The following is a 14,019-nucleotide window of genomic DNA, read 5'->3' as shown; positions in this document are numbered from 1 at the left end:
AGTTTTCTTCAGCTGCCATAATCCACTCCAACCATCTTCCCTTTAAATCCCTTTGTATTTTGTCACCTTGTAAATACTAGCTGTTTTGACATCCAGAGTATAACAATTCCAATCTTTCAATTTTATTATTGTCAAACAAAATTTTTAAATTTCAGCATCGCATGTCGGAGTGCCTTTTTCCCATTCAGTCATCTCTTCTTCAAAACCTCTAGCTACCAATCTTGCTTTACATATCCTCCTCATCCTCCCCCCCCCCATCCTTTTAACCTTCTCAGTTACTATCCATCTTGTAAAGATAGCTTTTTGTCCAATATCATTTACCTCATCATATAGTACCCTGTTTTCTCTCCAACCTTGTAGTTCTTGTTCTTTAACTTCCATTATGCTTCTATTTTCAAATCCTAGCAACACCTCTTCTTCATCTTCAATTTTTTCTACTTGACTATAGTCCCCTAACCCTCTTACGCCGACTGGACGTATTTTACGTCGACATTTTTTGTCTCCCGTGTGCCGACTGGACGTATTTTACGTCGACTTACAAAATTTTTTTTTTAAATTCGCGGAAAAATACTTATAGGCCTACCAGCCTAAAACTTTTGAATCACGTGCCTTGGGGCATGCTGGGAGTTCATGGATCAAGGTGTTGTTTTGTTTACAATCGTTACGCAGGCGCGCAAGCGCAAATTTCTTTATTGCCGCACTAAAAAGTATCTGTGACACATCTCGGAAATTATTTCGTCACTTTGACATAATTTTTGTACCATTGTAAATAAGCCGTTACATGAAGTATTATATATGAAAATGTGTGCATTTTTATGTAGAATACAACAATAAAATACTCATGATTGTAGCTTTTATCAGTTTTGAGATATTTTCATATAAATAACGATAATTGCCAAAATTTCACCCTTCGGTCAACTTTGACTCTACCGAAATGGTCAAAAAACGCAATTGTAAGCTAAAACTCTTATATTTTAGTAATATTCAATCATTTCCCTTAATTTTGCAACTAATTGGAAGTCTCTAGCACAATATTTTGATTTATGGTGAATTTATGAAAAAACTTTTTCCTTACGTCCGCTCGGTAACTCTTCCGAAAAAAATCATACATGCGATTGCGGTAATGTTTGTACCATTTTAAAATTAGCCGTTATATAAAGTTTTATATATGGAAATGTGCGCAATTTCATGCACAATACAACTAAAAACAACCCATGGTTGTAGCTTTTATCAATTTTGAGATATTTTCATCTAAATAACGATAATTGCCAAAATTTCAACCTTTGGTCAACTTTAACTCTACCGAAATGGTCGAAAAACGCAATTGTAAGCTAAAACGCTTATATTCAAGCATTTACCTTCATTTTGCAACAAATTGGAAATCTCTAGCACAATATTTCGATTTATGGTGAATTTATGAAAAAAATAACATTTTCTTTACGTCCGCGTGGTAACTCTTCCGAAAAAAATCATACGTGCGATTGTGGTAATGTTTGCACCATTTTAAATTAGCCGTTACATAAAGTTTTATATATGAAAATGTGCGCAATTTCATGTAGAATATAACAAAAAATAATTGAAGGTTGTAGCTTTTCTCATATTTGAAATATTTGCATATAAATCACGATAAATAGAAAAAAAACCACGTTCGGTCAACTTTGACTCTACCGAAATGGTCAAAAAACGCAATTGTAAGCTAAAACTCTTACAGTCTAGCAATATTCAGTCATTTATCTTCATCTTGAAACAAATTCAAAGTCTCTAGCAAAATATTTAGATTTATGGTGAATTTAAAAAAAAATCTTTCCTTCCCTCCGCTCGCGGATTCTCCGCCACAAATCTCCGAAACGCGTATGTCCCATTCTCGGAATATTTGCTCCGTTTCATATTAGGCATTTTATAGAGTTTTATATATGAAAATGTGCGCAATTTCATGTAAAATAAAACAAAAAATATTTGAAGGTTGTAGCTTTTCTTATTTCCAAAATAATTGCATATAAAAAATATATATATAAAAAAATTCGACATTCGGTCAACTTTAACTCGTCAGATATGGTCGAAAACTGCAATTGTAAGCTAATACTCTTACAGTATAGTAATATTCAATCATTTGTCTTCATTTTGAAAGAAATTGGGAGTCTGTAGGACAATATTTAGATTTATGGTGAATTTTTGAAAAAAATATTTTTTTTACGTCCGCGCGTTACGAATTCATGCATTATTTTGTGATAATATTTTCTCTGTGTTGCTTTTATCGTTTTACAATGTGTTATATAGCAAAATGATCGCAATTTAGTGTACATTACAAAAAAAAGTAACTTGTTACCTTTAACCGTTTTGCGCACAGCGCGATTTGAATACAATTATATATGAAATTTCGTTTTTGCGCTATCATATATCGCATTATTTATATATGATAATGATAATTTTTTTCATTTCTGATGGTTGCATACTAAACTTCAGCCAATGACAAAAAAAGGAGCCAAAAAAAAAAAACTTAATCTTGAAAACTAAGCGCGCTGTGATTTAAAAAAAAAAAAAATTTTTCCGCTTCCGCGCTCACTCTGAAACACCTCCGGCACATGGGAGACAATTTTTTTTTTTACCGCTTCGGCATAAGAGGGTTAAGTTAACCCATCCCTTGTCACCTGACTGTGAGTCTTGTACATTGTGTGAATCAGCCCAAGATTTGCTTGATCTTTTTCCTGCAAGACTTATACAGGCTGCCCTCGGTTAGCGGCACGGGTTCCATTCCTGGCTGCAGCCTCTGAGTGATTTTTGCCACCAAGCAATTTTAAAGTACAGCCACCGCACACCTTCTTTCAGAGCACTAGGCTGGTTAACAGCGCCTTGGACCACTTAACGGCACTGTAATCATGCGATAGGATTTACTGTAAAGTGAAGAAAGCCTACCTTTAATCCTTTGGGTGTCATGAAAAGTATTATCCTTGTACCTACATTCCACATTGTTACTGCTCTCTATGTATGTATACTATGTACAGTACAGGGTACATACTACAGTACTTACGGTCCTGCAGTTGCTGATGAATTCTGTAAAGTATGACAAATTTTCAAAGACAATTTGTAATTTTCATAGCTACAAACCATCGGTCTTAACAACAGGATAATTTCTAGCACCTAGCTGGATCCAGTTAAAAAGCAGATTAAAGCAAGGAATCTTGTGATATCTGGCAACACATGCGTAGATTGGGGGAAGAGTGGTCAAGGACCACGCATCTACGCCAGTCTTTTCTTTGACCGCCTGAGCGAGAGTTGTGTTTACCTTTCTTGGCCTTTTCCCGGTTCATTGCCTGTTTTGTTTCAATTAGTGTGTGTGTGTTTTTTTACCTGGTATTATGGCTTCTTCTGCTCCTCGGCGTTAGGGCATGTGCCGCAGAGTTCCAGGTTTTCTGTGTTCTTGTTTTTTGGCTTCGGCAGCGACCGACCCTCACATCACATGCAGTAGGTGTTGGTTCTAATTTTTGTACTATTACGAATCCTTGCACGGAATGCCGGGCATGGAGGTAGTTTTATGGCAAGAGAGAACATTGGAGGGTTTCGACTCCTTCTTGGGAAGGTTTTGCACCTATTCCCAATGTTTCGTCTCCTGCAGTAGTCAACCCTCATAGTAGAGTTGTCCTTGCATCTCCTTCCTTTTCTTCCATTGATTCGTTGATGGAAGTATCGGGAGGCCGCCATGCTAATGCTTGTGATGTAGCCCCTTCTTCCTCGGGAGGTTACTTGGTTCCCGAGGAGGGTGAGGCTTTTTCATCAATCTCTTATCTTCTAGAGTCGTAGGCATCCTAAATGGCGGCGATTTGGAAGACGCTCGTGCTAGGGGTACCCCGTCCTTGGAGGGGTTGCTAGCGCATTTTGTGGAGGCTTGCACCCCCCCCTTCCCGGTCTGGCCAGGCCATCCCCCCTCATCCTGACCTCGTCTTTGTGGGTAGCAGCAGTCGGCCATCTTGTATTGCTCCGCCAGTGTCTGCCGCCGCTTCAAGTCGGAGTGACGCTGTGGCGTCATCCCCGTTGGTGATGTCACAGGGTCCGTCTTTGTGTATTCCTCCATTAGTGGCGTGTCTTTCCCCCTCGCACCGAGGGGAAGCCGTGACGTTACTCACATCTATGACATCTCTCCCAGTCGTCTCCTATGATCCTCCTTTCTCAGCCGTGATGTCATCAATGCCGCCAAGTTTGCTACATCTCCCTTCCTTGTCATCGGAGCCTTCTCTGGCACATCAGTCTGAGGTCATATGCCAGGCAGTGCTTCAGAGGTTGGACTCTGTATTGGATGTGAAGTGGGCTGCCTTATCGGTTGGGAGGACTGGTAGGAAACATGTTGCTTCGTCCCTGCCTCCTGAGAAGAGTGCTCATAAGAAACTAGTGCTGTCTTCCACTCCCTCTTCCCCCTCTACGTCCCATCAAGCGTTGGAAGGCTTTGCCCTTCCTTCACCTCCGAGGGAGGAACAATCCCACCATCCATGCACAGCGCACCGTGAGCGTGTTGCAACCTCCCCTGCCCTTGCACGTGATGTTAGTGCTCCTTCTTCTCCAAGGCCTATTCGTCGCCATAAGGATCTCAAGGCGCCTGTCAAGAGGTCGAAGGTAGTGAGCACGGAGTTGGTGCAGCTGGAGTGTTTGCCTGCCTCTCTTACTGGTGCTACCAAGAGTTCGACTCTTAGGGATTCTCCTTCGATCTCGAGTGTTCGAGTTTCCCCCCCCATCTCATGTACTTACGTCCGCCACACCCGTGACCATTCATGGACATGTGGAGTCATCTGTTGAGGTAAGTGATGTTCCTAGTGTTATAGTGGGTTCGTCTCGGAGGCCGACGCCTGGCTGGCCATTGGGCCAAGTGGCAGAGTTATGGGGCGGAGAAGTGGGTGGTAGATGTCCTTCGGGTGGGATACCTACTGCCATTCGACTTCTCTCCTCCTTTGTCGGACAAGCCGTTGCTCAGGAGGGCATATCCTCAAGATTCTCTGAAGTTCTTGGCTCTTCAGGAGGAAGTGCAGAAAATGCTGGAAAAGGATGCGATAGAGGAAGTAGTGCGTCCGGCCCGGGTTTTACAGTCACATCTTGGTGCCCAAGGTGTCAGGAGGATGGAGGCCTGTGATCGACTTATCCACCTTAAATCACTTCGTCAGGAAGACATGGTTCAAGATGAAGACCCTGCGCTCGGTGTTGGCAGCCGTGAGGGAAGGCGACTTCATGCTGTCGGTAGACTTAAGGGAGGCATACTTCCAAATCCCTGTTCATCCCACGTCCAGGAAGTTCCTTTACTTCTCTCTTGCAGACAAGATCTTCGAGTTCAAGGTCTTGTGCTTCGAGCTGACAACGGCCCCTCAAGTGTTCACAAGGGTCTTCTCTCTCGTGTCAAGTTGGGCCCATGCTCAGGGGATCCATTTGCTGAGGTACCTCGATGATTGGTTAGTCTTGGCAGTTTCCAGTGAAAAGCTGCTGCAGGACAGGGATTGTCTACTTCGGTTCTGTCTGGACCTGGGCATATTAGTCAACCAGGAAAAGTCGAACCTCATACCCACTCAAAGGGTTCTCTACCTGAGCATGGTCATCGATACGACAGGGGCAAAAGTTTTCCTGTCGGATCAGAGATTGAAGAAGTTGCGGGCTTCCTGTCAGAGTCACATCAGTCAGCTCATCAATGGCAGGTTCTTCTGGGAGTGTTGTCTTCCCTGGAGAAACTGGTCCCTCATGGGCGTCTTCATCTTCGGTCTCTGCAAGGTCTCCGGCAGAGGACTCTCCCCTGTTTATAGTTCCTCTGTCTCTGGAAGTGAGAGAAGACCTTCGTTGGTGGTTGGACGACCAGATCTGTTGAAGGGTGTCACTCTGTGTTCTCTTCCACCGGACTTCCTTCTGTTCTCAGACGCCTCCCTTGCAGGTTGAGGCACTCATTTAGGCGGCCTCATCGCTTCAGGCGTTTGGAGTTTGTAGGATAAGCAGCAACATATCAATGTCTTGGAGTTGAAGGCAGCTTTCCTGGGTCTGAACAAGTTTCGGGGGAAGGTAGAGGGTCATTCTGTCATTCTCATGTCAGACAACACCATGGTGGTAGCCTATGTGAACAAACAGGGAGGCCTAATTCCACGTCAACTTCAAGCCTTGACCAGTGGGCGGTCAGCAATTCGGTAGAGCTCTCAGCCAGGTATATCCCAGGGTAACGGAATGTGGTCGCAGACAAACTCAGTTGCCGGGATCAGATCCTAAGCACAAAGTGGTCCCTTCATCAAGTGGTGGCAGACAAGCTTCTCCAGATTTGGGAGAGGCCCATGCTGGACCCTTTTGCGACACACTTCAACAGGAAGCTGGAGGTGTTCTGTTCAGTGGTTCCAGGTCCTTTAGCATTGGCAGAGGATGCATTCCAACATCCCTGGGACAACCTGGAGGTGTATGCCTTCCCTCCGTTTTGTTTGATCCATCAGGTTCTGAAGAGGCTGATGAGTTCACAGGGTCTCAGGATGACTTTGGTAGCCCCTCTGTGGCCTCAGGCAGAATGGTTCCCAGATCTGTTGTCAGAGGTTCCAAGGGAGATTCCCTCTTGGCGACATCTCCTGTGTCAGCCCCATGCGGGAAGGTTCCACCAGTCAGTAGAATCCCTGTCTCTTCACAGTTGGAGGCTATCAAGTATCTCCTCCGAGCGAGAGGCTTTTCTCAGAGAACAGCTGGGCACATGTCCAGCAGTCTTTGAAAGTCGACCTCCGCAGTTTACCAAGGGAAATGGGAGATCTACTGTGATTGGTGTCGTAAACCAGGTTTTTCTCCACTTCAGAGATGAGAAACGTTTGTCCGTTTCTGCTATTAGAGGCTACAGAGTGGCCCTGAGTTTGGTGTTACGCCTTAAGGGTATTGACATCTCCTCTTCCTGGGAACTTTCCCTGCTAGTTACGGAGTTTGAGCAGTCGAGTTCTCCTAGAGAGCTCAAGCCTCCGACGTGGGATGTTTCCTTGGTTCTTAAGAGCTTCACTAAGAGTCCATATCAGCCCTTGTGTTGCTCATCTGACAGGAACCTGACGCTCAAGACAGTTTTCCTTCTGGCTTTGCCATCTTCCAAGAGGGTAGGAGAGCTCCACGGTCTGAGCTATGAGATGAAGCACACCAGTGGTTGGGGGTCTATGTCCTTCGAATTTGTCCCGGAATTCATGGCCAAGACCCAAAATCCCTCAGTGCATGATAACAGGTTCACTTCGTTTTCCATTCCATCACTGACTGACTTTGTGGGTGGTGATGCTCAAGAGCTTTTGTTGTGCCCTGTCCGGGCCCTGCGTTGCTATGTTAAAAGGACTTGGCACCTTAGACCAGGCTGCCACAGACTTTGTTAGCACAGGCCGTACAAAGAAAGCGGTGTCTAAGAATATATCTTTTTAGATATGGGAAGCCATCAGACAGGCATACTTGACATTTGATGATTCCACCACCACGTCAGTGCAGGCTAGAGGTTATGACGTTAGAGGTATTGGTCCCTCTCTGGCTTTCAAAGAGAACTTGGCTGGACATAGAGTGCTGAGTGCTGGTACTTGGTTACGCCAGTCCACGTTCACCTCCTTCTATCTTAGGATGTTGTCCACAGATCTACAGACACATTTTCCCTGGGTCCTGTGGTGGCTGCCCAAGAGGTTGGGTAACTCATAGTTGCCCTTAACAGGGCACCTTTGTATCTTACCTAAGATGATTGTGTGGATGAGAGAATGAGTGAGTTGGCTGGTCTCCTTCTTTCTCTTGTACCTTTCCTTCTTCCTTCGTAATAGACACATCATTCGCCGGAATGGTCTGATACAGGTGAGTAAGGTAGTCATACTGATAGTGTGGTCGTGCAATATACAAATATCTTACCCGCTATTTGGTAGCATATGCTACACTCCTTGTCAAGGAGGGGTTGGGAGTAATACAAACCCTGGTGTCTTGGTTTGTTATTGGACAGTCAAAGTTTCTCTTTGGTTCCCTATACAATGGTTATCCCATATATCATTGTATGTCACTCAGGTTCTGAGTGGTTAGATATCAATTTATCTAGCTTCTCAACAGGCTTCAGTCCCTCTCCAAGAACCATTTATTTTGAGAGCTAGACTGATGGGTAGGCCCCCAGCCAGTCTAGGATGTCTTATACCTCTCTCCAAGTATGAGTCTATCCTATTGTTAAGACCGAAGGTTTGTTCGCGTATGAACAAATGACAAATTTTCTAAGACAATTTGTATTTTTCATAGCTACAAACCTGAGGTCTTAACAATAGGATAATTTCTAGCGCCTAGCTGGATCTAGTTAAAAAACAGATGAAAGCAAGGAATCTTGTGATATCTGGCAAAGCATACGTAGCTCGGGTTAGGAATGGTCAAGGGCGACGCCGCTACGCCAGTCTTTCCCAACTCAGGATGACTTAACAAACAGAGGGGCGGCTAGAGGCGGGCAGTATAAAATTAAGACCTCAGGTTTGTAGCTATGAAAAATACAAATTGTCTTAGAAAATTTGTCATTTTAAAGTCATTAGCAGTGTGAACACTGTTTTCAGCTACAACTGCAGCTTAAATTTGGTAGTAGTACTATATTTCCTTGCCGATATTTTCTCTATACCAGATAAAGGCTTAATGCAAAAATATTTAAGTTATGTTCTACTTAACGTCATTTGTAACATAACTACTGTAATTTTTTACTATCATATGATGGCTAAATGCAAGCACAGTTGACCGCCCATTCACATCTTCACCTATTAGCAGATTTTTCTGCTGAAGTTATCTCCAAATAATTTGCCGTTAGATGCTCTTATATCTTTAAGTTCTTGAAAATATCTTGTATCTTCAAAATTCATCATTGATGGATTCATGATTATCAAAAATTTTTAATGACTACTAGAACAATAAAATAAAATAAAGGGAAACAGAAAAAAATAGAACCTGGCTAGATAATAAATACAAAACTGTGTAAACTTACAAATTACATGACAAGCATTACTGTTTGATCTGGTAACTGACCATTGATCAAACAGTAACTCTCCAGTTCAAAATTCTCCAGGTTGAAAACTAACCTAACCCAGACAGCAATCATACACAGTTTTGTGAGTGGTACCATAATTAATGAAACAGTAATTATCTTAGATAAAGTTGTAAAAGTAAAGCAGAAAACCAAAAGTAACCTAACCTACTCACCCATGTATGTTAAGCAATAGCAAGACAGGAAATGCAAGAACAAATGATAATTGATTTTATGATAGTATAGTTTGTATTGCTCAATCAGTATCTACTTTTCAACATTTTCTGAAATAATTGCCAAATCAATCACTATTCTCTCTATTACTTCATTTATTTATATGATATATACAGGCAGTCCCCGGGTTAAATCAGGTTCGAGTTAAGTCGTTCCAAACTTAAGGCACTTGCTTCATGGCGCTGTTAACCTGCTTTACTATGCAGCAACCTGAGCTTAAACTATTATAATTATGGTGATTCAGGTTAAGGAGATTTTCAGCTAACAGTGCCCTGCCAAGAACGGCACCCCTTCCGTAATCCCGAGACTGCCTTGTATAAGTATATACTACGTAAATAATAGTATATGTATATATGCTGGAAGTAAACCCTCTTTTAAACATGTTTTATTAAAAGTAATTACTGCCTCCGCTGTATTAATTTTATAAAGGTTCTTCTCTATTTTTCTAATTATTATTTTCTCATTGTTGCTTGAACTGTTGAGTAACGCACCGAAGGTTGGCATGTCTCAAATAGTTAACAGTCAAAGTTGATTTTAATTTTATTAAAAATGCCGGGGGGTGGTAGTCAAATTTTCAAGGTATATCCCGTAGAGTTTATTAACCCTTTAACGCAGATTGGACGTATTAAACGTCGACAAAAATTGTCTGTCGGGTGCCGAACCGGCGTACAAAATGTGGTTGAAAGAAAGTTTTTTTAAAATTCATGGAAAAATTGTTATAGGCCTACTAGGCAAAAACTTTTAAATCATGCGCCTTGGGGGATGCTGGGAGTTCACGGATCAAGCTGTTGTTTTGTTTACAATCGTTACTCAGGCGCGCAAGCGCAAATTTCTTTCTTCTCGCACTAAAAAGCATCAGCGGCATATCTCAGAAATTATTTCGTCACTTTGACATAATTTTTGCACCATTTTATATTAACAGTTACATAGAGTTTTATATATGAAAATGTGTGCAATTTCAAGCTGGGTGGCACCACTTGAGGCATCCTTGTTATTGTGTTTTGTATTGCTGCCAAATTTTTTCTGATGGTCTTTGTTACAGAGGGGCTTTAGTTACTTACTGGAATGGGTAGACCCCTTGGCTGTCTGTTAGGTTGAGCTGACACTGTATACTCTAGATAGTTGAAAAGCCATCATTCGTTTGCATTTTACGTTCAATGGCTATAATACATATACGTTTGTGACTTTTTTCCTTTTTTCAAAACAGATCTTCAGAGAAAAGGTGTTTCTTCCTGTTAACATTGGACTGAACCCCAGTGAAGTTAGAGCACGCCTTTTAGGGGAAAGTGGCATGAACCTTAGGTATATTCAAGAGGAAACTGGAGTGGTTATATCTATACGAGGAATTGGATCTGGGTACCTTGAGCATGCTACAGGTCAAGAAGCACAGGATACTCTCCATTTTTACCTTGAGTATGTTAATGTAGTAATTTTAGCATTGTTATAATTATTACTGCTAATGGATGTAGACAGTTAATGAAGGTTGTTAACATTGTATAGATGTTATCAACCTCTCATTGATTGGTTAAGCTGTTATGGTGGCTTAAGTTGGGTGAGTTTGGTGTAGCTGCTCGTAGAATTTAATAGTCTAGGAGACTAGTGCTGACAATGTATGGGCTAGCATTAAAGGATTACACAGATTTTTTGGTGAGGAGGAGTTGTAATAATATTCATTGTTGATTTTAGCTTTTAGTATATATATTGCTTTCAGGAGTTATTGGCATCACTTGTATGTAGATCAATAAACATCATCCATCCCAGACAAGGCATGCCTCCAACTCCAGAACATCTTTGCGTAAAAAAAAGCAATAAATATACTGTTAGAAGGTAGAATGCCTTCTCACCATCATTAGGATTTGGCATAAGGTAGTACATCTTCAGCACTAGCCCTATTCTTTCAGATGTTTCAACCTGCTGTCACACCACCTCCCCAAAAATGCTGCACCAGACCTGTCCAAGATCCACATCACCTGCAAATAAAGGGTTGTTGAGGTCCATATCTTCAAGAATTGCAATTAGCCAATCATAACTTATAACCAACAGCAATACTGCCCAGACAAGTTTAAAATTGAGTTTGTTAACTTGATATCACCACGACTATCTTCTTTCTGTAATTGCCAGAAGAGTCCCGCCTGGTTTTACTAATATATGGGAGGTTATAGGTGACTTCTTCACATATAGGATCTTGTACTATACTGTTTTTTTTCTTTAGGTAAAAGAAAAAATCTTCTATGTTACCTAAGTGTTCTTTGGTTAGTGGTAATGTTGCTTTTCATCACTCCTTTCATTTTTTAGGTGAAATTGATATTAGTGATTGAAGGTTCTTATTGGGTATGCCAGTACAGTGGTACCTTGACATACGAAAGGCTCAACTTACAAAAAACTTGAGATACGAAAGTAAATATGAAGATTTTTTTGGGTCTACATACAAAAATAGTTCAAGTTACGAAAGGTTGTTGCTGTAAAGTTCCGAGATTCGCCTGGATCACCGAGAACAATTTTAAAACTCGCCACCATCCTCCTGCTCTCCCATTGGTTCCTGATGCTAGTCACTCCATAAGATCCTGCTCTCCTATTGGTCAGCATCTACCCCTTGTGCTGTATGTATTCTATTGGTAAAAGGATGCTGTAAATTGAAAAACTTATTCATGCAATACATTTAATAAAAAAAATATTAGGTAAAGATAGAATAAAGAATAGAAATTAATGGTTATTATACTGTTTGGTAGTTTCAGTAGTTGAAGAGAGACAATGAAAATTTGATTACTGTACGTACAGTGTGCTAGGTGAAAGTGGTTGCTTGGCGATCATTCGGTACTCATAAGTGCTGAACGTAAACAGAAGTTTGGAATTTTTTTTTTTTTTTATTGTTTATTATAGTTAATGGTTACTTAATAATTATTTGAAATGAGTACATGCAATACATTTGATAAAAAAAATTGTGAATTAGATATCATAAAATATGAAATAAATCAGACTGCTATCATCGAAGCCAACAAATACATATTTTCCAGAATTCTTCTTCTGTTTTAATATTACGTATATGTTTCATTATAGCTGTCAGTAACTCGGTATCTCCATTAGGTAAAGATAGAATAAAGAATAGAAATGAGTGGTTATTATACTGTTTGGTAGTTTCATTAGTTGAAGAGAGATAATGAAAATTTATGGCTTACTGTGTGGTAGGAAAAGTGATTGCTTAGCGATTGTTTAGTACTCGTAAGTGCTGAATGTAAACAAACGGTTGGAAGGTTTTTTTGTTTGTTTGTTTGTGTATTATAGTTAATGATTAATTAATAATTATTTAAAATGAGTACATACTGATTATACGTACATTTTATTGGCATATTCTAAGCTTTTAGCTTCTTAGGTTTAGATGTCAGAATCGTAGACTAGGCTACAGTAGCAACTGCCAACATAGGCTAGGCTAATTGCTAAGGGACATATGCTAAAGTCCTAATATATTCAGTAAAAATGGGGTTGAACATTACATGCAGTTGAATATTACAGGCGGCCCTTGGATAGCGGTAGGGGTTCCGTTCCTGGCTGCTGACGCTAAGTGATTTTCGATGCCAAGAGATTTTCGGCGCTAAGCGATTTTAAATCCTATGGCCGCCGCACACCTTCTTTCAAAATTCTAGACCAGTCAAACGGCGCCTTAATCCCGTGATGGTGCAATAAGTAAAATATTTATGCAATATAGATCTATAGAATTTACTGTACCGTACATTATAGTATTATAAATACTGTAAAGTGAAAAAAGCCTAGCTTTAATCCTTTGTGTGTCTAGAGTATGTAAAGATATAAGAAGGTTTTATACAGTGTACAGGTAGCTGTAGTGTTCAAGTAACGATAATTTGTCTTACGATAATCCGATTTTATGAGAGACCAAATTTCAGTAGCCTAACTTTATCCCATCTTCTAGTTATATAAGTTCAAAAGTAGCAAAAGAGAATGATGAAAGTATGGTTTTAACATTGTACTCGTTGCATAAACGTGTACAGCTATGAACAACCGAACGTGAAACGACTTCTTCTTTTTTTAAGTACAACCTAATTCGATAACATCCATTTGGCTTGTATTTCAATCATCGTATTATAGTACAGTATTACCGTAGTTGTTATAAATGACGTTATGTAGAATAGAGCTGAGATATCTAAATGTGATAACTTTATTCGCTATAGATCAAAGATCAATATAGATCAAAGATCAATCGTTAAATATACTGTTGAATTTAAACGTAGTTATAACTGAAGCTGAGAAAACTGCTCAAGCTGCTAATGGCTATTATCGTGCATCGGCAACAAGGATAAAACTTCAGTAAACGTATGCCATCAAACACAACCGTAGAGAAAATTGAGATAAAATAATTTTAATCAAAACTACTGGGCTTGGAAGAAAACATTTTACTGTTGGTTTCACGCCGATATAAGATAAATTACGCAAAGTTCGTATTACGATGATATAAAGGAAAATTGCGAACAGAATCACATAATTTTTTTTACTCAATAAACATGCCGCCAATGTAATCTGTTAACCCTTTAACGCCGATTGGACGTATTAAACATCGATGAAAGTTGTCTGTTGGGTGCCGAATTGACGTATGAAACGTCGACACAAAAAAGTTTTTTTAAAATTCGCTGAAAAATAGTTTAAGGCCTACTAGGCGAAAACTTTTGAATCACACGCCTAGGGGGATGCTGGGAGTTCACGGATCTAGCTGTTGTTTTGTTTACAATCGTTACCCAGGCGCGCAAGCGCGAATTTCTTTCTTCTCGGACTAAAAAGCATCAGCGATACATCTC

At 40.4% G+C, this 14,019-nt stretch overlaps 1 protein-coding gene across 1 annotated transcript in view; it reads left to right on the top strand.

Moving 5' to 3' along the window:
• The window catches only part of LOC135222000 (trithorax group protein osa-like), a gene marked incomplete in the record, with an annotated part of 406,131 nt that overhangs the window by 202,168 nt on the left and 189,944 nt on the right, over positions 1–14,019 (top strand). The window contains 1 exon segment of the mRNA XM_064260109.1: positions 10,422–10,627. Within this exon segment, the coding sequence (XP_064116179.1) occupies positions 10,422–10,627 (206 nt within the window).

Source organism: Macrobrachium nipponense, chromosome 3 (genome assembly GCF_015104395.2).
Source record: "Macrobrachium nipponense isolate FS-2020 chromosome 3, ASM1510439v2, whole genome shotgun sequence".
Classification (NCBI taxonomy): domain Eukaryota; kingdom Metazoa; phylum Arthropoda; class Malacostraca; order Decapoda; family Palaemonidae; genus Macrobrachium; species Macrobrachium nipponense.
The sequence above is the reverse complement of the archived record's forward strand: the minus strand, read 5'-3'. Positions and strand labels throughout refer to the sequence as shown.